At 40.3% G+C, this 24,709-nt stretch overlaps 1 protein-coding gene across 1 annotated transcript in view; it reads left to right on the top strand.

Annotated features, from left to right (window-relative positions):
* Positions 1–24,709, top strand: part of LOC116579140 (zinc finger protein 345-like) — a 43,853-nt gene that overhangs the window by 4,455 nt on the left and 14,689 nt on the right. Inside the window, exon 3 of the mRNA XM_032324127.1 lies at positions 15,121–15,213. Within this exon, the coding sequence (XP_032180018.1) occupies positions 15,121–15,213 (93 nt within the window). The remainder of the gene's footprint in view (positions 1–15,120; positions 15,214–24,709) is intronic.

The raw sequence follows: 24,709 nt of genomic DNA, 5'->3' as shown, positions 1-24,709 counted from the left end.
GAATAAAATCTTAATAAAAAAAGGTGTTCCTTGTGAAATCAGACCAAATCAGAAGGGTCTGGGACATCTATCTTGCCATGTATTAATAGTAAATTGTGGTATTTATTTCTCAGCAGTCACAGAGAGAGTGATTTAATCTGTTAAAGGGGCCTGGCAGCAAACAGTAAGGCTGAAGAAAGGAGAACAACAGAACCAGTGTCCTACAGATAGAGATTGTTGTGTTTTAATTTTGAGAGCCCTTATGTACTGAGGCTCTCCTGACCTTCTGAGGCTCAGGTCAGTTAACGGCTCACAGGAATGTTGTTAACTGGTGCTAGTAGCATCTCCCCCGGGCCTTTGTGTAGAGGCCTGTTTCACTCTGCTGGGGTGGATTCAGGTAGGACGCCCTCTAATTTGAAGAAAGAGCATGTGCTTAGTAGTACTGGGTGGGGCCTTATCTGAATAGAGTTGATCCAGGGGTGACCCATTTTTCCCAATTTGGAGGTACATCGGTCCCCAGTTTCATTTGGGTGAAGCTCAGTTTCAGTGGATAGAGGGAGGAATAATTTCCTTACCTGTTGTGTGCATCCTTCACCTGTCAGATTATTTATATGCTTAATGGCCTGAGAAGCCTTTGGGTCTGGAGATGAGAAGGAGAGCATTTTGGAAAGCCCTCCCATTCGTCATCCCAATGGGCCAAGATTTTAGTTTGCCCTTTGGGGTAGCTCTCCCTCTGGTGAGAGCTATTGGTGGTAACTTCAACCAGTGTTCCTGTTTCCTGGCACAACTTCACCAGAGTCTGTTTTAGGGTTCTTCTTGCCCATTCTGTCTTCCGAGAAGACTGAGGCTCCAGGCAGAGTATAACCTCCACTTGATAACTCAGAAATGGTTTTGGATATAAAGGCTGGTCCATTGTCATTCTGGATTGACATTGGCAACTGAAATTGAGGGATTTGCTTACCTTTACTAAAGCTCTTGTTACTTCGTTCTTTCTGTGTCTCAGGGAAAGGCCTTAGTGTCGCCCCCTGCCCCCCCAACCCCGTGAATGTATCTACAAACACCAGGGGCCATTGGCATTACTGTAAAGTCTGTTCACCAGTCCTTCCCTGGCACTGGCCAAAGACAGGTCTATTTTAGTTAAACCAACAAGCTTAGACTTTAATTTACAAAGATAATCCCAGATACATGGATGTGAAAAAAATTTGGGTTACTTCATATTTTTGTGGATTTTAGAATGCCTTTTTTTTTTTTTTTTTAAAGCATTTGTCTTTTAGCCAGCTAAATACAACTCCTACCTGTTCCAAGGGCATGCTTCCAGTGACCCAGGGAGTTGCTGCCTCTTTTTTTTCAGGTTTATAAGGGAAGGAGGAAGTGCTCAAGGACCAAGCAGCCAGGGGGGACATTTATTTATTTTATTTATTTTTTTAAAGATCTTATTTATTTATTTGACAGACAGAGATCACAAGTAGGTAGAGAGGCAGGCAGAGAGAGAGAGAAGGGGAAGCAGGCTCCCTGCTGAGCAGAGAGCCCGATGCAGGACTCGATCCCAGGACCCCGAGACCATGACCCGAGCCGAAGGCAGAGGCTCAACCCACTGAGCCACCCAGGCGCCCCCGGGGGGACATTAAAACTGGGAACAACAGTCAGACCAGCCAGCCAGGTGGGATGGAGGTTTCAGTCTCACAGACCTTATACTAGTCTCTGTTAGGTCACTCCCATTTTGCTAGGTTAGATCATCCAAAGCCTGTGAAAGGCTGGGTCCTGTGATCTTCTGTCATCAGGGATGTCTAGACTCATGCTGAATGAGTAATTAGTTCCCCCAGAATACTCTGACCTAATATTATGCTGGCTTGTTCAGACTCTGTGAAGCAACTCTAGTTTACCTCTCAAAGCTGTGCCACAGGGCGCCTGGGTGGCTCAGTGGGTTAAGCCGCTGCCTTCGGCTCAGTTCATGATCTCGGGGTCCTGGGATCGAGTCCCATGTCGGGCTCTCTGCTCAGTGGGGAGCCTGCTTCTCTCTCTCTCTGCCTGCCTCTCTGTCTACTTGTGATCTCTCTGTCAAATAAACAAACAAATAAATCTTTAAAAAAAAAAAAAAAAAAGCTGTGCCACAGGGGGACCTGGGGGGCTCAGTCATTAAGCATCTGCCTTTGGCCCAGGTCATGATCCCAGTGTCCTGGGATGGAGCCCCACGTCAGGCTCCCTGCTCAGCAGGAAGCCTGCTTCTCCCTCTTCCATCCCCGCTGCTTGTGTTCCCTCTCTCACTGTATCTCTGTTATAAATAAGTAAAATCTTAAAAAAAAAAAAAAAAAGCTGTGCCACAGGGTGCCTGGGTGACTTTGTTGGTTAAGCGGTTGCTATCAGCTCAGGTCATGATCCCAGGGTTCTGGGATGGAGTCCGGCTCCCTGCTGAGTGAGGAATCTGCTTCTCCCTCTACCCATCCCCCCTGCTCGTGATACGTGATCTATCTCTCCCACTCTCTAATAAATAAATAAAGTCTTTAAAAAAAAATGCTGTGCCACAAACCTGGTGTAACTTATCCCAGCAGAAGTCCTTCTGAGTCAGAGTAGTCAGAGTGGATGCTGCATTTCAGGGGACGTCAGAGCACCAGGCTGGCAGTCACAGCCGTGCAGAGTGAGTGCTCCTTTCCTCCCCCAGGGAATCTGCTCCCAGTCCTGTAACTTAAACAGGTTAGCCAGGGTCAGGTTGTGGTGCCCACTGCTTCATCTCTTGGAAGCCAGGGAACCAGAGGCCAGAACCTGGCAAAGACACCTGTCCCATCTGGATCACCCTATTTGTAGCTGAACTAAAGCGAGTTTGCTCCTTGGTGAGTCACAGACAGAAACTACGTGGTGGAGTTGTCACACAAAGGAATATTTATTTATAGCAAATAAGGAGATCACAGGGAATAATTTCCAAAGTCACGACTCCTGGAGCAAGAGTGAATGAGTTCCTTTGATTTAGGCTTACGATGATTATTTAGAAAGGGTAGCCTTGTCATCTTACACAGAGGTGGCCAAAAGGTCATGCATCAGACTGAAGGAAACCATTCTACACATACTTCATATGTCATGTAAATGAGCTTTGTGCTTCCCCTTGGGGGAGAATTTACTATGTTAAAGAGTTAAAGGTAACTGTAGGTTACTCTGTGGGTCCGTGCCTGGTGTGTCTGCACAGATGTGAGTTGGGAGTTAAGCGCAGACTGGTCTGGGTGGTCTGGGTACTGGAGCATTTAGTCAGGGCAGTATTCACTGCTTGTGTAGTAGTTTTTGTTGCCATTATGGGAAACTATGTCCCTGGGGTTTTTTGCCTGAATTTAAAACTAGGCTGGAAAAAAACAGCTTAAGGAAAATTTGGGACAAATTCAAGGGGTACAAGCAGGTGACATTAACTGCCTCTTTCATCTTAGGTACATTATGAACTCTGCCGGTAGCCACTTGGTGACTGTGGTATTTACTGCAGGGACTGCTGACATTTAGGGATGTGGCCATAGAATTCTCTCAGGAGAAGTGGGGACGCCTGACCCACACTCAGCGGGAATTGTACAGGGATGTGATGTTAGAGAACTATGGAAACCTTCTCTCCTTGGGTGAGGGTAACTTCCTTCCAGAATTCCCAAACTACCCTCAGGGTTTTCTTCCTTCCCTTGAAGACCATCTCTTGGAGGATTCTTCTTTGCACGACTGGAACTCAGATTGCTGCAGTAAGGGAAGTAAGTAGGGGTTTAGAGATGGAGAGAAAAATCTTCATGATGTTTCCTTTCCAGCTTTAGCTTCCCCTTCCTTAAGAGAACGTCATCATTTCTAGATGGTGGCAGTTTGAAATTCTAAGGGACGTAAAATGTTACTCCTCACATCTTTAACTCCAGTTTCCACTCCTTATTATTGTAGTTAGTTCTTGGAGGTGGTATCCAAGATCTGAATGGTGGAAATTTCTCCTTCATGTTCTCAGTGGGCTGTTAGACAACAGCTTTTGGGAAGTCATTTTCTAGAATTCTATAATGCATTCTTTTCTCTACTGAGCATGATACTGGATTGAAAGCTAGAATCTCCAGCAATATTTATCCCTTTTTTCTAATAAACAGGTCTTGTTGTATCAAAGCCAGACCTGGTCATCTTTTTGGAACAAAAGAGGGAGCTCTGGGATGTGAAGGGAAAGGAGACAGTAGCCATCCACCCAGGTAGGTGGGAACGAATTAAGCAGATGACAGAGGTGAGGCCCACAGGTCAAGGAGGAAGGTAAACCTTACGTTGTGGTGTGGGTAGCTTTCTTTGAATCTAAATGAGTTTGAGAAGCCTAGGTGTGTTTCTCTTGCTGTCAGAGGGACACCCTCTTCCAGTACTCATCCTTTTCTTAAGTCCTGTGAGGATTCTCCTTCAGCTCTAATGGCCTTCCAACACAGTCACAGCATAGATAACATCCTCTGCTTGGATGGTGAAGGCCTCCATGATCTGAGTCCTTTTCCCTTGCATTTGGAGGTCTGGGGGAATCTGTGCCTATTTCTGAGGAACTCTTGTGTTAAGCCTTTTTTTTTTTTTTTTTTTTTTAAATTTCTATATCTTTGTTTCACAGAGAGGGAGTGAGGGAGGGGACACAAGCAGGGAAAGTGGGAGAGGGAGAAGCGGGCCTCCCGCTGAGCAGAGAGCCCCATGTGGGGCTTGATCCCAGGACCCTGAGACCATGACCTGAGCCAAAGGCAGAGGTTTAACCCACTGAGCCACCCAGGCGCCCCTGCTTTCTGTACTTTTAACAGGAGATTGACTTGATTTTTGAGATAGGAAGTTCTGCTGTGACAAAGGCATGTGCTTTATGAGGAATGAATTATATAATTTGTAAAAGTGCCATATTAAAAAAAAAAGTTTTGCTCATACATGTAATTTATTTCAGGGTAAATTAATGCTCCCGTGTTTCTTCTACTTTTCTGACAATGTATTTGAATTTAATCTCAAATATTTATTTTATGTAAGGAAATTGTGAGCATTTTTTATAATTTCTTTGTTTATTTAGACATGAAGGGCTTTTGTTTGTTTGCTTGGTTCTAAAGAATGGGTCACAGATTTACATTCTTTGTAAGAGTAGGAGGAAAATAATAATAACATAATACATTCCTTTAATGTCTTTTAAATGCTTTTTTATAACATTTTCCATTAGAGGTTTTCATGATTGATCATAATGAATTTCCTTCACAGTTTGACTGCCCTATAACATATGGCAATGATTCAGAATGCTTGTTTTTCATACTTGTACAGTCACAGTTTAAAATTATAGTAAAAGAGAAAAATTCTTTTTTCTTAGAATTTTAAAAAATGATTTTATTTATTTATTTGAGTGAGAGAGTGAGAGAGAGCACAAGCAGTGTGGGGAGAGAGAGAGGGAGAAGCTGTCCTCCCACTGAGCAGAGAGCCTGATGCGGGGCTCGATCCTGGGACTCTAGGATCATGTCCTGAGCTGAAGGCAGACACTCAACTGGCAAGCCACCCAGGCACCCCGAAGAATTCTTTTTTAATAGTACATGTTTTCATTTGTTTTTTGTTTTGTTTTTATGTCTTTTTTTTTTTTTTTTAAAGATTTTATTTATTTATCAGAGAGAGAGAAGGGGAGAGAGCGAGCACAGACAGACAGAATGGCAGGCAGAGGCAGAGGGAGAAGCAGGCTCCCTGCTGAGCAAGAGGCCCGATGTGGGACTCGATCCCAGGACGCTGGGATCATGACCTGAGCCGAAGGCAGCTGCTTAACCAACTGAGCCACCCAGGTTTTTTTTTTTTGAGAGAAAGAGATAGGATAGGTGAGGGGCAGAGGGAGAGTGAGAATCTCAAGCAGACTCCCTGCTGAGTGCAGAGCCCAATGTGGGGCTCTCTCCCAGGACCCCGAGATCATGACCCAAGCTGAAATCAAGAGTCAGACACTTAGGGGACTGAGCCACCCATGTGGTCCAATAATACGTGTATTTTTGTGTAACAATTTTGGGTTAAATTTTGTCTTACTCTGGTTTTACAATCCCATAATAATGTATTTTCTTTTGTATGGGACTTTTTTATGGGATACACATTAGTTAGTTGTGTTTTGCTTTTTATCTATGTGTTATGTTTTCAGGATGACAGTTTTCATTTCAGTATATTTTAAGACAATGTGGGTGTAACTCATGGATCAGCTGTATGTCCATTGCCAAGAAAATTGTGTACCTGTTTCTCTGTCTAAATATTACCCATACATACTTTGCTGTGACTCCCTTATTCTTTCCATGGTCCGTGGTCAGTGGGTGTTTTATCATATCTGGGTGAGTTGTCCTAGTAAGAGAATTAATTTCATCAGCTATTTATTGATGAAATTATATTCTCTTTGCATGATAGAAACACTTCTTTGAATTGAAGGGAACTTTTTTTTTTTAAATTTTGTTTGTTAGAAAGAGCACATGCAGGGGGGCGTCAGAGGAAAGGGAGAAGCAGGCTCCCCACAGCAGGCTCCCCAGCCTGACAAGGAGCAGGGATCCTGACTCAGGGTTCGATTCCAGAATGTGGGATCATGACCTGAGCTGAAGGCAGACGCTTAACCAACCCGAGCCATCCAGGCGCCCCAGAAAGAATCAGACATCTTGGGACACCTGGGTGGCTCGGTTGAAGCATCTGCCTTCAACTCAGGTCATGATTGCAGTCCTGGGACTGAGTCCCACATTGGGCTCCCTACTCAGTGGGGAGCCTGCTTCTCCCTCTGCCTGCCACTTCTCCTGCTTGTACTTTCTCACTCTCTCTCAAATAAATAAATAAAATCTTTTAAAAAAAAAAAAAAGGATGTCTCTGATTCTTTCTTCAGTTTATTTTTAAATTCAGTAATTGTATTGTTTAGCTCCCAGTTTCTGTCTGGTGGTCTTTTATACTTTCTACCTCTTTGGATCTTTATTTTGATCATTATAGTTTTCCTGATGTCATTTACTTTCCTGTCGTTTTCCTCTTCTTCCTCCATGAGTATCTTTGTGATAGTTACTTGAATTCTTCATAGGCATTTAATAGTTATTTAGGGCCAGTCTGGGGTCTTTATTTGGTTCCTTTGATTGGGACAGATTTTTCTGCATTCATTTGTTTGTATGCCTTGTGATCCTTTGTTGAGATTTGGGAATTAAAACAAACAGAAGAAACAGCCTCTGGTCCCAGGCTTTATGTACTTTGTACAGGAGAACACTAATAGCAGTCAGCTGTGCTACTAATTCTGGGGCTTGTCAGACATGTTCTGGGCATATGTAATGTCTGAGTTTTTGTAATTTTCCAGTTAGAAGAGTGTTTTTTTCTTCTTTGGAGCCGGTGATGCCGTCCTCTCCCTGCTGTTTGCTTCAGCTCTGCAGTTTCTCTGCTGTTTGAGCAAGCACTCGGGTTTTCTCCGAGCGGCCACCACAGGGCATCCAGAGGCTGCTTCTGTCCCGTCCCCTCTGGTCCCCTCCGTGTCCTGCACGAGAGGAAGAGGTCTGTCGGGCAGCTGCCAAAGCCAGATCATTAAACACAGAGGTCACTTCTGTCTTTCTCCCGCAGGAGAGGTGAGGGTTTTCTTACAATCTCGTTATGGAATGCTAGGCCACGTGAGCAACTCGTGTAGGCAAGTGGAACAAACTCCTTGTCTCTTCAGTGTGACTCTCTTTCACACTGTGTCTGCCTGTGCTGCTGTGATCGAACTGGCTTCTGGAGCACTGAAAAAGGTAGTTTGGTCCATTTTTGTCTCCATGGAGGAAACAAAGTCCTGGCGGCTTCCTGTTCCTCCATTATGCTGATGTCCTATGATGGGTATTCATTTTGTATATTAGCATTTTATGCATAATGCACTTTTTTTAATTAAAAGATTTTATTTATTTATTTAACAGAGAGCGATCACAAGTAGGCAGAGAGGCAGGCAGAAAGAGGGGAAAGCAGGCTCCCTGCTGAGCAGAGAGCCCGATGCAGGGATGGATCCCAGGACACTGAGATCAATGCAGGATGGATCCCAGGACGCTGAGATCGTGACCTGAGCTGAAGGCAGAGGCTTCACCCACTGAGCCACCCAGGTGCCCCAGCATTTTAATGCATATTCATGTAAGTGTAGTAAGTGGGATAATTATTTGGTTTCTTTCAGGTATGTCTTCTGACACCCTAGGCTTATAGGCAAAGACAAAGAGTATTCTTTCCATAGAGTGGTATGGAAAAATATGAAAGCTGTGGCCCTGAGTATTTATACTTAATGAATGACTAGGAATGGGACGGGGGAGGGAGGAGGGTAGAAAAGGGCAGGAAGGATTTTATGATGGATATAACCAAACTGGGACAGTCACTGTCATGAAATTTGAGTGCCAGAGGAGACTGAGGATGCGAAACATCTCTAGGAAAGCCCCACTTTAAGGCAGTGTGTCTCTTTATTCTTTTGACCAAATTTGAGTATTTTTGAATGGCAAATATCATTAAATTTGCTCTTAAATTATTTCATGCCTTTATTGCTAGTGTGTCTATAAAATCATTTGTTTGTTGCTGTCTCGCAGAGATGCGGGGCACCCGTAGAGTAGGGAATCCATTTGTACCTATTTTTCCATGGAAAGTTAAGGACACTGTGATGTGCGGTGTGTGAAGAAAATCTAAATGGAGATGCTGTTTGTGGTTGACCTAGAACACTGGTGTAAGTCATGTTAAAGATTATTCTGTATGATATTCATACTGCCATTTTGGTTGTTGGATTGGTTATCTGCATTAAAAACATGTTTGTTTTTCTTCACTTTAATCCTCATGTTCTAGGAATATTCCAGTGGGATATATTCACCCAAAGTTTGATGGTACTGGGAATTTGGTTTATTTATTTATGTATTTATTTACCTGTTTGTTTATCTATTCTAGTGGATATAGTGGGGTTAGGTTCTATCCATTTTTTATGCTTTTCCTTACGCCCCGTCTATTACTTCTTTCTTGACTTTTCCTGTGTGCATTTTAAGAAAATAATTAATTTTATCTGTTACTTGGAATGTTCTGTTTTCAGTGTTTTGTGATTTAAGCTAAAAATTAGCATGCTTAAAAACTAGTCACAGTGTGAAGTTACAAGTTACTTCTATCTTTTTTTTTTTTTTTTAAGATTTTTGTTTGTTTATTTGACAGACAGAGATCACAAGTAGGCAGAGAGGCAGACAGACAGAGGGGGAAGCAGGCTCCCTGCTGAGCAGAGAGCCCAATGTGGGGCTTGATCCCAGGACCCTGGGATCGTGACATGAGCTGAAGGCAGAGGTTTTAACCCACAGAGCCAACCAGGCACCCCATTACTTCTATCTTTAATTTCTGTATCATCTATGTAAGTATATTGTGATACTAATCTATTCACTTCCAGTTGTTTTTTGTAATGATGAGTATGTTTTTTAAAAAAATAAAGGCACTTGTACAAATCATAAGTAAACAGCTGAGTGGAAAATTGCAACCTGATTACATCTCCCAAAACCACTGAGATCAAGAAAGAGAATATTGTTGGTCCTGTAATACTTTTCTTTAGGAACTTTGCCCAAAGCTCAGCACTCTTAATGTATAAAGCAGTAGGTTGCTGTCTTCTTTTTTATACTTTATATAAATGTACTCAGGCAATGGGAACTCTTTTATGTTTGGCTTTTTTTTTTCCTTTCCATATGTTGTTTGTGAATTACTGTATGTTATTGTGTATCATCAGAATGGATGGATCCACTTCCATTGTGTGACTGTCAAGCAATTGATGGCATCATTTTACTGTTGATGGGCATGTGGGTGGATTTCAGTGTAGACTATCATGAGTATACTAGTATATAAAATCTAGAACTTGTCTTTTAGGGGATTTGCATTATAGTTGGGAGGGAGTTAGTAGCAATTGTAAAATCTCCCCTTTGACAAAATTTTTCTTGGAAAAACATCATAGATCAACATTGTTTCTTTCTAGCTGAAGTTTAACTGTTCGGCTCTGAGTCTTAGGTAAGAAGTTTGATTACTATTTTATGAACCAGTCTTAGTCTTCAGAATAGGTTAGTTCAGTTGAATAGTTGTCCCATTTCAGGATGCGGTTGTGCAGGAGGGTTCTTCTTCTTTTTTTTTTTTTTTTAAGATTTTATTTATTTGAGAGAGAGAGTGTATGAACAATGGGGAAGGACAGAGGGAAAGGGAGAAGCAGGCTCCCCACTGAGCGGGTAGCCCTATGTGGGGCTCCATCCCAGGACCCTGGGATCGTGCCCCTGCCAAACTGACTGAGCCACCCAGGTGCCCCATGCAGGTGGATTCTTAGAGGTAGGCCTGTATGGTGCAAGCAATCAGGTAATTATTAAGAGGCATTTCTATGGAAACAAAAGAAAAACACAGGTTAATGGTTGGAGCAAATTTCAAACCCAGTATCTGGGTCCCGGGTGCTGCTAGAAAGAGGATTTTTATTTTATTTATTTATTTATTTATTTATTTGACAGAGAGAGAGAGATCACAAGTAGGCAGAGAGGTAGGCAGAGAGAGAGGGGGAAGCAGGCTCCTTGCTGAGTGCGACATGGGGCTCCATCCCAGGACCCTGGGATCATGATCAAGGGCAGAGGCCCAACAGTGTCTTTCTAACAGGCTGAAAAGCCATATGTTTATTTTATACTCATGTAATTTTAAAACTCTTTAAGCCCAATCTTAGGCCAGAGAACACATAAACTTTTTTCCAAAAAAAAAAAACACAGGCAGGGGGAATGGCAGGCATAAGCAGGAGATTGCAGGACCCCGGGATCATGACCTGAGCCAAAGGCAAGTCACTTAACTGACTGAGCCACCAGGCACCCTGTCTTTGGAGGAGTTTAATCCATTTACTGTCAGAGTAATTCGTGAAAGGGAAGAGCTACTATTGCCATTTTTAAGTAGTTTTCTGTATATCTTGTAGCTATTTCAGCCCATGTATTTTCCCTTATGTTTCTTTGATTTTTGTGATGAAATGTTTTGATACCATTTTTTTTCTTTCTTTCTTTCTTTCTTTCTTTTTTTTTTTTTAGATTTTATTTATTTGTCAGGGGTAGGGGCACAGGCAGGCAGATTGGCAGGCAGAGGCAGAGGGAGAAGTAGGCTCCCTGCTGAGCAAGGAGCCTGATGTAGGACTCTATCCCAGGATGTGGGATCATGACCTGAGCCAAAGACAGCAGCTTAACACTGAGCCACCCAGGCGTCCCTTTGATACCATTCTTGTGTCATTTTTGTGTCTTCTGTAGACGTTTTCTTTGTGGCTACCATGGAGATTACTTAAACCCTCTTATAAGTGTAACAGACCATTAAAACTGATACTATCAATTGTGTCCGGAGTTCTAGCACTTAGGATCACCAGCCTGTACACACTTTATGTCACCGACACCCCAGAATTTATCTTTTATGTTGTATACTCTGTAACCTAGATTTGTGATTTTTTAAAAAGATTTTATTGATTTATTTGAGAGAGAGACACAGCGAGTGAGGGAACAGAAGCAGGGGGATTGGGATTGGGAGTGAGAGGGAGAAGCAGGCTTCCCGCTGAGCATGTGGGGCTCGATCCCAGGACACCGGGATCATGACCCGAGCTGAAGGCAGACACTTAACGACTGAGCCACTCAGGCGACCCTAGATTTATGATTTTTATACTTTTATTTTTAAAGAAGTTCTGTAGTAGAAATAAAATTGATTTGTGTTACCTTATTATAGTACTTTACATTTCTGTATTTGTGTAAATATTTACATTTACCAGAAAGCTTTATATTTTCATGTGGTTTTAGTTAGTGGTTAGAATCCTTTTACTTCAAGTAGAAGAATTCCCTTTACTGTTTCTTGGAGGGCAGATCCGGGGGTAAATTTCCAGGGTTTTTACCTGGGAAAGCCTTCTTTCTCCATATTAGTAGGACGATTTTGCCAGATAGAGTATTCTTGGTATATATACATGTATTTGTCTTTGAGCGCTTGAATATATTCTCCCGTGCAGCTCTCCGGTCTGCTGAGAATCCCAGTAATAATAGGAGTGCTCTTGTATAAGATGAGTTGCTTTTGTCATGCTGTTTCAAAATTCTCTTTTCACCTGTACTTTTTGGTAGGTTAATTATGATGTGTCACTGTGTTCATGTCTTGACATTTATCCTACTTAGAATTCACTGAGTTACTTGAATTTGTCTTTCTTTCCATAAATGTGGGAAGTATAAGCCCTTAGTTCTTCATGTAAGTTTTCTGCCCCCCCCTTCACTCTCTTCTTTTTATGGAGGCCTCCTTAATATGTCAATTGCCTCAATGTCAATGTCCCATGAGTCCCTTAGGCTCTGTCTTTCTCCATATTTTCTTTGTTCCCATCAGTGGGTAATTTAAAACAAGGGGCCTTTAAGATGTCTGATTCTTTCTTCTACTTGGTGAAATCTATTTCTGACCCTGTAGTGTTCTTTTAAATTTAGTTATTAGCTCCCAATTTCTGTTTAGTTGTTTTTTATACTTTCTGCCTGTTTGGATTTTTATTCTGGTCATCTGTGGTTTTCCAGGTACCATTTATCTCCCTAATTGTTTTCTCTTCTTTCTCCAGGAACACCTTAGTGATTATTGCTTTGAAATCTTTGTCGGGTAATGATTATTCCTAATTAATTTAGGGTCAGTCTTGAGTTTTAGTTTGGTCCTTTGATTAGAACACATTTTTCTATTTCTTTGTATGCCTACAATCTTTTGCTGAGATTTGGGGAATTAAATAAAAAACAGCCCTCTGGCCCCAGGCTTTATAGATTTGCTTTGTACTGGAGAACAAAAATAACACTCAACTGTGCGTTAGCCCTCATAATCCTGCATAATCCTGGGGCCTGTCAGACATATTCTGGGGATGTGTAATGTCTGCGTTTTTTTAATATCCCAGTTAACAAACGCTCTGTTGTTTCTTTAGAGCCCATGATATATGACTTTCCCTGGTGTGTGCAGCTATGCAGTCTCTCCAGTGCTTGCCTAAACAGTCAGCTTTTTTTCTGAGCAGTCACCACAGTGCATCCATCTCACCTCAGTGGAATCTTACAGAATTTGTCTTTTTGTGAGCCATTTATTTCACTAAAAATAATGTTTTCAGGGGTTACCCAGGTTGTATCACATCATAGAATCTTTCTTTTTCAAAGTTGAAAAATATCGCATGGTATGTGCATGTTACATTTACTTTATCCATCCTTCTACCCAGCCATAGATGGATTCTCCCTATTTCTGGCTTTTGTGGATCAAGCTGCAGTGGACATGGATGTACAAATAGCACTTCTAGATCTTCCTCTGAATTCTTTTGGATATAAACTCAAAAGTGGGATGGGTAGATCATAGAATAATTTTGCTTTTAATTTTTTGATGAATCTCCATGCTGTTTTTCATACTGGTTCCACCATTTTATGTTCCCTGCAACGGCGTGTATGAATTCTAACTACTCCACGACATTACCAGGCCATGTGAATTTTGGTTTGTTTCACAATAGTCATCCTGATGGGTGTGAAGTGATACCCTATTGTTTCTCATTTGTATTTCACTAATCATTCGTGATTTTGAGCATCTTTTATATGTGTTTTGCCCGTGTGTGTACCTTTTGGAGGTTAATGTCTATTCAGTGCTTTACCCATTTATCATCCAGGTTGTTTGTGATGTTGTGTTGTATATATATATATATATATATATGTTATAAATTCTGTATCTTAACCTTTTTACATGGAGGTGCTTTGCACAAATTTGTTCCCATCTGTAGTCTCTGTTTTCACTCCATTGATTCTTTCCTTTAATGTGTACAAGTTGTTATGTTTGTTATAATCTTATTGGTTTATTTTTAATTTTGTTGCCTCCAACATAGGTGTCACATCTAAAAAAAAAAGTCATTGTCAAATCAAATGTCATGTAGCTTTTTCTCTTTTTTTCTAGGAGCTTTACATTTATATGCTTATGTTTAATTAGCTGTTCAACCCATTTTGAGGTAGTATTTGCATATGGTCTTGAGTCAGAGTCCATCATTCTTATCATGTAGACATCTGATTTCATTGTTTTAAGATGATGTCTTTTATCTATGCTATGGTATAGGCAGCCAATCTTTTTTTTTTTTTTTGAGATCTTTATTTATTTATTTGAGAGAGAATGAGAGAGAAAGCACGAGAGGAGAGAGGTAAGTGGGAGAAGCAGACTCCCTGCTCAGCAGGGAGCCGGATGTGGGACTTGATCCCTGGGCTCCAGGATCATGACCTGAGCTGAAGGCAGATGCTTAACCAACTGAGCCATCCAGGCGCCCTAGGCAGCCAGTCTTGTTGGCAGTTCCTTTAAAATGAGCATTTATATCTTGGCTCTTTGTTCTTTTCCAGTGTTCTATATCTGTCTTTCTGCCTCTTACATTATTTTGATTACTCTAGCTTTATAATATTCTTAACATCAGGAAGTGTGATGTCTCCAAAGTACTAATCGTTTTCAAGATTATTCTGGATGTCGGATGCCTGGGTGGCTTGGTCTGTTAAGTGTCTGCCTTCGCTTCAAGTCATGATCCTAGGACCTCATGATTCCAGGGTCCTGGGATTGAGTACGGCATCAGGCTCCTTGATCAGTAGGGAGCCCCCCTTTCCCTCTGACTGCTGCTCCCCCTGCTTGTGCTCTGTTGCTCTCTCTCTCTCTCACAAATAAATAAATAAATAAATAAATAAAATCTTTTTAAAAATTATTCTGGATATGTGATGTCTTATGACATTCTGCATGAATGTTTAAGATGGCAAAAATGTCATTGGGATTTTGAGAGATATTACGTTGAATCTGTACATCATTTTGGGTGTTGCTGACATTTAAAAAAAAAGATTTTATTTATTTATTTGACAGAGAGAGACACAGCAAGAGAGAGACACAAGCAGGGGGAGTGGGAGAGGGAGAAGCAGGCTTCCCGCCGAGCAGGGAGCTCGATTCAGGGCTTTATCCTGGGACCCTGGGGAATGACCTGAGCTGAAGGCACAGACGCTTAACGACTTAGCCACCCAGGCGCCCTGTTCCTTATTACTGTATCGCTAGTACTTGGAAGTGGAGATCATAATGTGAATTTGAAACCCCTGCTGTGTGTTCTAAAGGGGCTGTTGGTTAACAGCATTTGAGGAATCATTTCCTAGAATTGTGCAGTGTCCTCTCTTCTCTACTGAGCACAATCCTGGATTGAAAGAGTCTCTAGCAATACTTCTTTCTGTTAAACAGATCTTGTGTGGAAGCCAAACCTGGTCATCTTTTTGGAGCAAGAGAAGGAGCTCTGGGGTATGAAGAGAAAGAAGAGAGTAGCCATTCACCCAGGTAGGTGCGACTGAATGAAGCAGATGACAGAGGTGAGGTCCAAATGTGAAGCAGGAAGATTGACCTTAAAATGTGTTTTAAGTAGCTCTCCTTGAATGGTAATTAGTTTGAGAAGCTTAGTTTTAGTTCTCCCCCTCTCACAGAGGGACATCTGCTGTGCAACATTATCAAGCTCTTAAATTCTCTGAAGATTCTCCTTCAGCTTGAGTGATGATCCATCACATCCACAGTGAGGGCCAGGCAACTACCGTGGGAGTGGGAGGGCCTCCATGACCTGAGAGCTTCTCCATGGGCCGTGAGGCTGGGAAAATCTCCGTATTTCTGGAACTCTATGCTAAACCTTTTCTGAGTTCTTTTTTGCCTTGTGTGAGAAGTGTGTCATGATAACAGTGGACGTATTGGGGTTTTGTGCAGAAATCCTGGGAACACTGGAGATTGATATCCGATGTTTTCTGGTTTATGCTTTCCGATGTGATGGAGGCTTTAATTTTAATAGAACAAAATTGAGGCTCAGTAATCTTACCAGATAATAATGCACCTCCCTAAAATGAGAAAATACAGTCCTTTATTTCCCTTCAAAGGTTTATTTTTCTTTGTACTGACTAATAATAGAAAGTTCCACTCTATGTTGCATTCCTCAGTGGTGAAATAATGTGATGTATCTATTTATATCCTAGAATTCCTACATAAACACAAATTAATGCCATAAGGGAGCTAGAACATTTAGAACTTAGAACTTATAGCCTATATTAAAAAGTCTCAGTTGTTATTTTATTTCGTAATAATTGCATCATTTTATAATTTTGTATGATATAAAGTTCTTGTGATTTTTGTCATATGTTTTCACTTTCTTATTTGTTATATATCAGATTCATCTCTGATTTTTTAATATGAATAGTTGTGATATGACATGGGTGTATGCTGCTAAGAAGTGAGGTGGATAATTAATACAATTCCCATATTGAAAAAAAAAGTTTGTTAATAAGTGTAATTTTACTTCAGGAGAAGTTAACTGTTAGGCTTTTCTGCTTTACTCAGAATGTATCCAAATTTAATTCCCAATATTTATTTTTTGCAAAGTGATTACCAGCCTGTTTTACAATTTTGATATTCTTTTTTTCAAAATGAATTTTATTTCTTGGGGTGCTTGGTTCTCTTATTTATTTATTTATTTATGAGAGAGGGAGAGAGCATGAGGTAGTCAGCACTATTGGAGGGAGGGGGAAGAGGGAGAGAATCCTAAACAGACTACCTGAGGAACTCAATCCCACAACCCTGAGATTGTGACCTGAGGTGAAATCAAGAGTTGGAGGTAAACCTAATTCACCCAGCACCCAAGCCTGCTTGTTTCTAAGGAATGTGTTAGAGCCTTGCATTCTGCATAAGAGGAGGGACATGTTAATAATATTAAACTTTTTTAGTGTCTTTTAAGTGCTCATTCATAAAATTTTCTGTTAGAGCTATTCATGGTTGATTTTAATGAAATTCTTTACAATTTTACTGTCAATGGGGTTATGCCAATAATTGAAAATACTTGTTTTTCTGGCTACATAGTCACAGTTTAAAATTACACAGTTTACAATTACACTTATTTATTTATTTATTTATTTATTTATTTGACAGAGAGAGAGATCACAAGTAGGTAGAGAGGCAGGCAGATAGAGGGGGGAAGTAGGGTCCCCGCTGAGCAGAGAGCCCGATGTGGGGCTTGATCCCAGGACCCTGAGATCATGACCTGAGCCGAAGCAGAGGCTTAACCACTGAGCCACCCAGGCGCCCTACAATTACACTTGTATAGAAGAAGGTTTCCTTTCAGAAATTCATGTGTTTTTATGTACACTTCTTTGGGTTAAATTTTGTCTTCTGCTTTTGCAGTTATATAATAATGTGCTTCCTTTTGTACAGGACTCTCCACATTATTTAGTTGTGATATTGTTGTTGCCTGTTTATTTTATTGTAGGATGACAATTTTCAACTCAGTAGATTTTAAGACAATGTGAGTTTATCTCCTGTGAATCAACTTTATGCCTTTTACCAATAAAATTATATATGTATTTGTCTGTATAATTGCCACCCATGCATACTTAATGACTCATCTTGTGTATTTTTTTTAATTGGTTAGTGTTCAGTGAGTGTTGTATTGAGTTGTTATAATAATAGAATTAATTTCATCATCTTTTGGTGAATGTATATTCCCTTTGCATGAGAAACACTTTTAGTGAATTTAGTGTAATTTTTAAACATTTTATACCTCTGTATCAAGTTTTGGTATTACATTATATTAATTGTGGTGTTATACCCATGATATGCTTTGATACCATTCTCATTAACTTTTGTGTCTTCTCTGTACTTATTTTCATAGAAGTTATGTTAGAGTTTACTTGAAATATTTTAAACGTATAACAAACCATTTAAGTGCTATTGTGAATTGCATACAGAACTCTTCTACTTACCATCTCTACCCCTGCACCCACTTTATGTTACCAGTATCACATTCTTTCATGTTGTAGACTCTGTTGCCTAGATTTATGATTTTTATGCTTTTATATAATAAAGTTCTATAGCAGAAGTAAAAGTGACATGTGCTACTTAATTACAACACTACAGGTTTCTATAATTGTGTAAATACTTGTATTTAGTGGAGAGCTTTATGTTATCAAGTGGTTTTAGTTACTGTTTAAAATCCTTTTATTTCTCCTACAAAGACTTCTTTAACATTTCTGTGGGACAGGTCTACTGGTAAACTTACAGGGGTTTTTACCTGGGAATGTCTTAATTTCTATAGTTATGGAAAATAGTTTTGCCAGGTAAAATATTATTCTTGGTGGTGGTTATTTGATCTTTCAGTATATGAATATATTTTCCCATGTAGTTCTTCCTATCTGGTCTGCTGGGAATCCCACTATTAATCTTACAAAGCTCTCTTGTACAAGATGGTTGGCTTTGTCATGCTGTTTCAAAATTCTCTTTTCACCTGTGATTTGTGATAGGTTAATTATGATGTGTTGCTGTGTTCCTGTATTGAGATTTATCCTAGTTTGAATTTACTGAGCTTGTTGAATTAGTCTCTTTCCATATACGTGGCATGTACAGACCTTTAGTTTTTCATGTAAACTCTCTGCCGCCTTTGACTCTTCTCTCCTTATGGGGTCCCCTTAATGGACAGATTGGTCCACTTGTTGGTCTCCCATGAGTCCCTTAGACTCTGTTCTTTTCCACATTTTTCTTTGTTCCTATCAGTAAAGAATTTAAAGTGTCTTTAAGATGTTTGAATATTTATTCTGATTAGTCAAGTCTATGGCTGACCCCTTGGTGTATTTTTAAATTCAGTGATTGTACTCTTCAGCTCCCAATTTCTGATTCATTGTTGTTATGCTTTCTGTCTGTTTGGGCTTTCATTTTGGTCATGCATAGTTTCCCTGATAGCATTTAGGTAATCATCTGTTTTCTTCTTCCATGAACATCTTTATGATGGGTATATGAATTTGTCAGGCAGTTAATAATAATTCTTAATTAGTTTAAGGCTGTTTTAGAGATTTATTTCATTCCTCTGTTTGAAACACATTTTCCTGGTTCTTTGTATGCCTGATTGTATTTTGTTGACATTTGGGAATTTTTTTAAAAAGTAGCCTCTGAGCCCTAGATTATGGACATACTTTGCAGAGAGGAACACAAATAATAGTAATTCTGGGACCTGGCACACATGTTGTGGGCATTTGTCATGTCTGAATTTTTGTAATTCCCCAGGTATAAAACTGCAGTTAGTACTTCATGTCCACGATAGCTTCCTCTCTCTCTTTGTCTTCAGCTCTGTAGTCTCTCCATTGGTTGAACAAGTGCTCGTCCTTCACTGAGCAACCACCATGGTGCTTCCAGAGGGAGCTCATTCCTTGCTCCTTCCGTGTCAGGCAGGACTGGAACATGTCCTCAGGCAGCGGCAAAGTAGTGAGAGCACTGAACGTGCAGTGTTTCTCTCCTGAGGAAGGTGAGAGTGTTCTCACAGTGTTGCCATGGAGTCTGGGAGGGTGAACGGCTGTTGTGGGCAAGTGTCACAAACTCTCCTTGTCTCTTTCATGTGGCTCTTCTTCCTTTGTTCTTGCTTGCGGGAGCTTTGTTCTCCTAACTGCTTCTGAGCTCTCTCTAAAATGTTAAGTCCTTCCATTTTTGTCTCCTTGGAGGAGCACAGTCCTGGTGGTTCCTATTTCCCCCTTTGGCTGATATGCTATGATGAGTATCAATTCTCCACAAGAGCGTTTTAACATACATGCATGTCATTGTACTTAGTGTGGTAACTTACTTTGTATCTTTTAGTTGTGTCTTTCCATAACAGCCAAGACCTCTTGGCTAAGACGGGGAAGGGAGAATCAGTTTGTAGAGTGATATGGGAAGATGTGGAAGCTGTGGAAATAAGTATTTATACTTATGAATGACTGGGAATGATGGGGGTTAGTGAAGGACAGAAAAGACATTATAATGGATAGAATTGTGACTTAGCTACTACAAAATCCTTAGTGCCACAAGAAATCAAGGATATAAAAAGTTGGGCGGAAACCTCACCTTAAAAGTCAGTTACATTTGCAGAAGAATGTCTTTGAACCCAGGGATGATAATCAATTTTTTAAACCTACATATTTCTTGTTTTTTTGAATGATATTTGGAAATTCTGGAAAATCACCTGGTCCATGCTGAAAGTAATCATGCAAATGATTTTAAATTTAAGATTGGTTTAATCATTAACTGACACATTTCAGAATGTTAGACATTTAAAAATGAAGATAAAATGCCTAATGTGATTGATTTGAGAAGTGCTTTCCAGAGGGTTCACTATACTTCCACCAACACATAATCCTTTCTTATTGCAAAGTCCAAGTTTGATACACACTGTAGGCTCCTTAGCCAGACACCACTTTTCAATACTTACCACAGAATTATTAATTTGAGCTAGGTTTCTTGTGTTAAGAACTTAGGAAGATCTTAGGGCTTTAACTTTCATAATTATGGCTTTAACTTTCATAATTATGGAGGTGTTTATAATAGAGACAAAACTTAACCAGTGCAATGAATCTGGGAAAAACATCAGTCAAGGGTGAAATCCTATTAAAAATCAGAGAGCTCAGTTTCTATAGAACTAGTATTATAGTAATAAATGTGGGAAAGTTGTTTATGAAAGCTCGAATCTTAATGTACATCGTTGTACCATTACTGAAGAGAAGACTTAAAAATGAAGTAAGGGCAGCATACCATTTAGTCTTCAAGACTCACTCAACAGCAGACATTTCATAATGGGATGAAATGTTGCAAATGTAAACAATGTGCAAAACCTTTAACTTTCTCTCAAAACTTAACAATAGAAGGTAATATATAGTGGGGACAGTGCCAGCAAATGTAAAAAAAAAAAAAAAAACTGTGGCAATGTCTTTGAACAACTACATACTTTCTGAACATCATAGAGTACATACCGTCTGAAACCCTACAAATGTGAAGAATGTGTCAAGGAATTGAATTCATAATCAGATGTATTCAACATGAAATAATATATCCTGGGGGAGACCTTACAAATGTCAACAATGATGGCATGGTCGTTACCTGGAACTGAACTCTTACTCAGCATCAGAGAAAGTATAGTGGATAGAAACCCAAAAATGTAATGATTAATGAATGATCTTTGTTTTTAATATACAGTTCAAAAAGAAAAGTGTCTTCATAAATGATTAAAATATTAAAGATGTAGACAATTTGCAAAGTATGCAGTAGAAAGGGAATCTAAGTAAGAACATTCATAGTAATAAGCAATAAATCATGACCACATTTTAGATATAATAAATCAGAATATTTATTACAGAGAAAAATTCAGAGTTTAAATTCTTAGATCAATGACATTTTAGCCGGGGACAATGCAGGGTAGAGGGGCTCCAACTGCCTCCAGAAGGGGAAATCTGTGTGTAGCTTTTTTTTTTTTAAAGGATTTTATTTATTCATTTGAGACAGAGAACACTGCGGGACATAGGGGGGAGCACAGAGGGAGAGGGAGAAGCAGGTTCCCCACTGAGTAGGGAACCCAAAGCCTGGCTCCATCCCAGGACCCCAGGATCATGACATGAGCCGAAGGCAGAGCCTAAGGTAGATGCTTAACTGACAGCCACCCAGGCGTCCAACGTGTAACTCTTGAGTCCCCAGAACTCAAAACCGTACCTACTTTTCCATAGAAATAGCCTCTTGTGGATCAGAAACCTTACCTAGAACATTAACAGTTAATCATCCCCCTTTTATGTTGTCCATATACTATATAGTATTTTTATAATAAAGTAAGGTTAATAAAAGAAAATATTAGGGAAATATAATGAAGAGAAACCATGTTTACAGTACTACACTACATTCATGAGAAAGAAAAAATCTATAAATTGACCCGCATTGTTCAAACCCATGTTACTCAGTGGTGAATGTATCTGTTAATATGCCTGAAAGGAACAAGGTGGGGGATGGATTTCTGGAGAAGGATAATTCGTTTCAGTGTCTCTCTCTCTCTCTCTCTCTCTTTTTTTTTAAACTATATTTGAGATATTTTGCTTGGCAAATATTACTAATTTTATTCTGAAATCATCTCATGCTAAGCCTTTATTGCTTGTGTGCATGCAAAATAATTTGATTCTTGGGGTCTTACCGACATGAGGGCACTGTGATGTGGAATTCATTTATAACCACCTTTTCCATGCAAAATTAAGGAGGCTGTAAGAAGAAAGTCCACATGGAGATGTTGTGTGTGGTTGACGTACAAGAGTGAAATAATTCCTAATGAAGTAGGGAATGAGGGTGTTATTATTTGCATTAAAGTGAAACACAGAAACAGTCTTAATTTTAAATAGTTTTGCCAGGGACGCCTGGGTGGCTCAGTTGGTTGGACGACTGCCTTCGGCTCAGGTCATGATCCTGGAGTCCTGGGATCGAGTCCCGCATCAGGCTCCCAGCTCCATGGGGAGTCTGCTTCTCTCTCTGACCTCCTCGTTAATGCTCTCTCTCACTGTCTCTCTCTCAAGTAAATAAATAAAATCTTTAAAAAATAAATAAATAAATAAATAGTTTTGCCATTTGCTGTTTAAGGAGAATATAGTGGTAGGTTATTTAAAGCTGGATGTATCTTCATCATAGCAATTGATACTAGTAAATATTTGTTACTTGGTTGAAATAAAAGAAATATTCACAGATAACTGAGGAAAGTGTAGCTAACTCTTCCCTAAAAGGAATAAAATTATAGTAAATCCTCACATACTCAATAATTAGCCTCAGTTGAAAAGCATGGAGAGCAGGACACATAGATCCTTGTATTGGGGAACGGGAATGGTTCTTGAATGATGTAATGGGCATTTTGACCAAGGATCATAGAGTGATTTTTTTTCCCAGTACTTCGGTTACAGTGTTTTTGAACTTAATGTATTTTAATTGAGAACACCAAACGGATTTTAATGTGTTAATACCTATGTGTAATAAAAGAAATGTTATTTGACACTGCCTTAGCCACCCCAATTTCATTAAGGTTGCGGGTAAACAGTAACACAAAGTACACTTGACCCTTGAACAACATTGGTTTGAAGTGTGGTGCACTTGTGGTCAGATATAATATGGTATCAGAAAATATATTTTCTCTTCCTTCTGATTTTCTTTTCTTTTTTTTTAAAGATTTTATTTATTTATTTGACAGAGAAAGACAGTGAGAGAGAGAACACAAGCAGAGGGAATGGAAGAGGGAGAAGCAGACTCCTGCTGAGCAGGGAGCCCGATAAGGGGACCCGATCCCAGGATCCCTGGATCATGACCTGATCCTTAGGCAGACGCTTAATGACTGAACCACCCAGGCACCCCTTCCTTCTGATTTTCTTTTCTATTTTTTCTTTCTTTCTTTCTTTCTTTTTTTTTTAAGATTTTTATTTATTTATTCGACAGAGAGATCACAAGTAGGCAGAGAGGCAGGCAGAGAGAGAGGAGGAAGCAGGGTCCCTGCCGAGCAGAGTCTCCAATGTGGGGCTCGATCCCAGGACCCTGGGATCATGACCTGAGCCGAAGACAGAGGCTTTAACCCGCTGAGCCATTCAGGCACCCCTCCTTCTGATTTTCTTAACATTTTCTTTTCCTGAGCTTCCTTTATTGTAGGAATAACAGATAACACATACATAAAATGTATGTTAATTGTTTTTGATAGATTAAATTGACTGTTCTTGTCAGCAGTAGGTTATTAAGTGTTGAGTCAAAGTTACACACAGATTTTCATGTGTGGTGGGTATGCTGAACCCCTGCATTATTCAAGGGTCACTTGTACTTGTGAAAGTAGTGGGTGCTATCACTCATAATCTTTTTTTTCCCCAGTGACCTTAAACCTCAGATTATTTGTGATTAATTTTCCCCACATTTATATATTACAGCTTTTCTTCCTTTTTGTAACTGCTGGGACATATGGTGCTTCTGGTAAGGATAGTAGAGAAATGTTAGTGAGGGTGTAGCTAAAGCAATGCGTGGAACCGCTGCCATTGTACACACTGTGAAGACGAACGTGTCAGACTTCAGTGAATATTTTGGATTTTATTTTTCATGAAAAGGTAGCCTATAAGTCATGTTTCATGCTGAATCCTCTCTATTTGAATGTGAATATTGAACTTTGAAATCTAACCAAATAGTCTGTGTGCATTTGAAAATTGAAATGAGGGGCGCCTGGTGGCTCAGTGGGTTAAAGCCTCTGCCTTCAGCTCATGTCATGATCCCAGTGTCCTGGGATCGAGCCCCGCATCGGGCTCCCTGCTCAGCGGGGAACCTGCTTCCTTTCCTCTCTCTCTGCCTGCCTCTCTGCCTACTTGTGATCTCTGTCTGTCAAATAAATAAATAAAATCTTAAAAGAAAATTGAAATGATTTCTCTGGTCAAGATTTTCCTTGCAGTCCATATATTCTGGTTCACGGAGAGCGGACATGTGTCCATTGGCCCCCGTGGGGCCCAGTGCTGGCACATCTCTGGCCAGGTGGCGCCAGCAGTGAAGGCCGTTCTCTGTTTCTGGGCAGTACCTTAGATTTCACTCTGAGACCGCCCTGGTTCACTGTTCAGGCTCCCTAGTCCTGCAGAGTCAGGGCTATGCTCAGCACTTGGACAGTGTTGCTGGCTTGGCGCTCTCCCTATAGACCCGTAAGATGGGCTCTGTGGTTGCCCAGGGTCTTTGTTCATGCTTTCTGGGGACTGGAGGCTATGCTCGGCAGTGGTCCCGCAGTTGTGGGATCCCCCGGCGTCAGGCTCCCTGCTCAATGGGGCGTCTGCTTTTCCCTCTGCCCCTCCACGCCTGTGTTCACATTCACATTGTCTCTAGGTAAATATGTAAAAACTTAAAAAAAAAAAAAGGCGGGGTAGGAGGGAAGAAAAGTATTGAAGTACTGTGTCACCATCTTTTTTTTTTTGAGAGGGAATCATGATCAGGCTCCATGTCCAGCTCAGTGCAGGATGTGGGAACCACACTGAGATAA

This window comes from Mustela erminea, chromosome 19 (genome assembly GCF_009829155.1).
Source record: "Mustela erminea isolate mMusErm1 chromosome 19, mMusErm1.Pri, whole genome shotgun sequence".
Lineage (NCBI taxonomy): Eukaryota > Metazoa > Chordata > Mammalia > Carnivora > Mustelidae > Mustela > Mustela erminea.
Note: the sequence above shows the minus strand (reverse complement) of the source record. Positions and strands in the feature narration are given on the sequence as shown.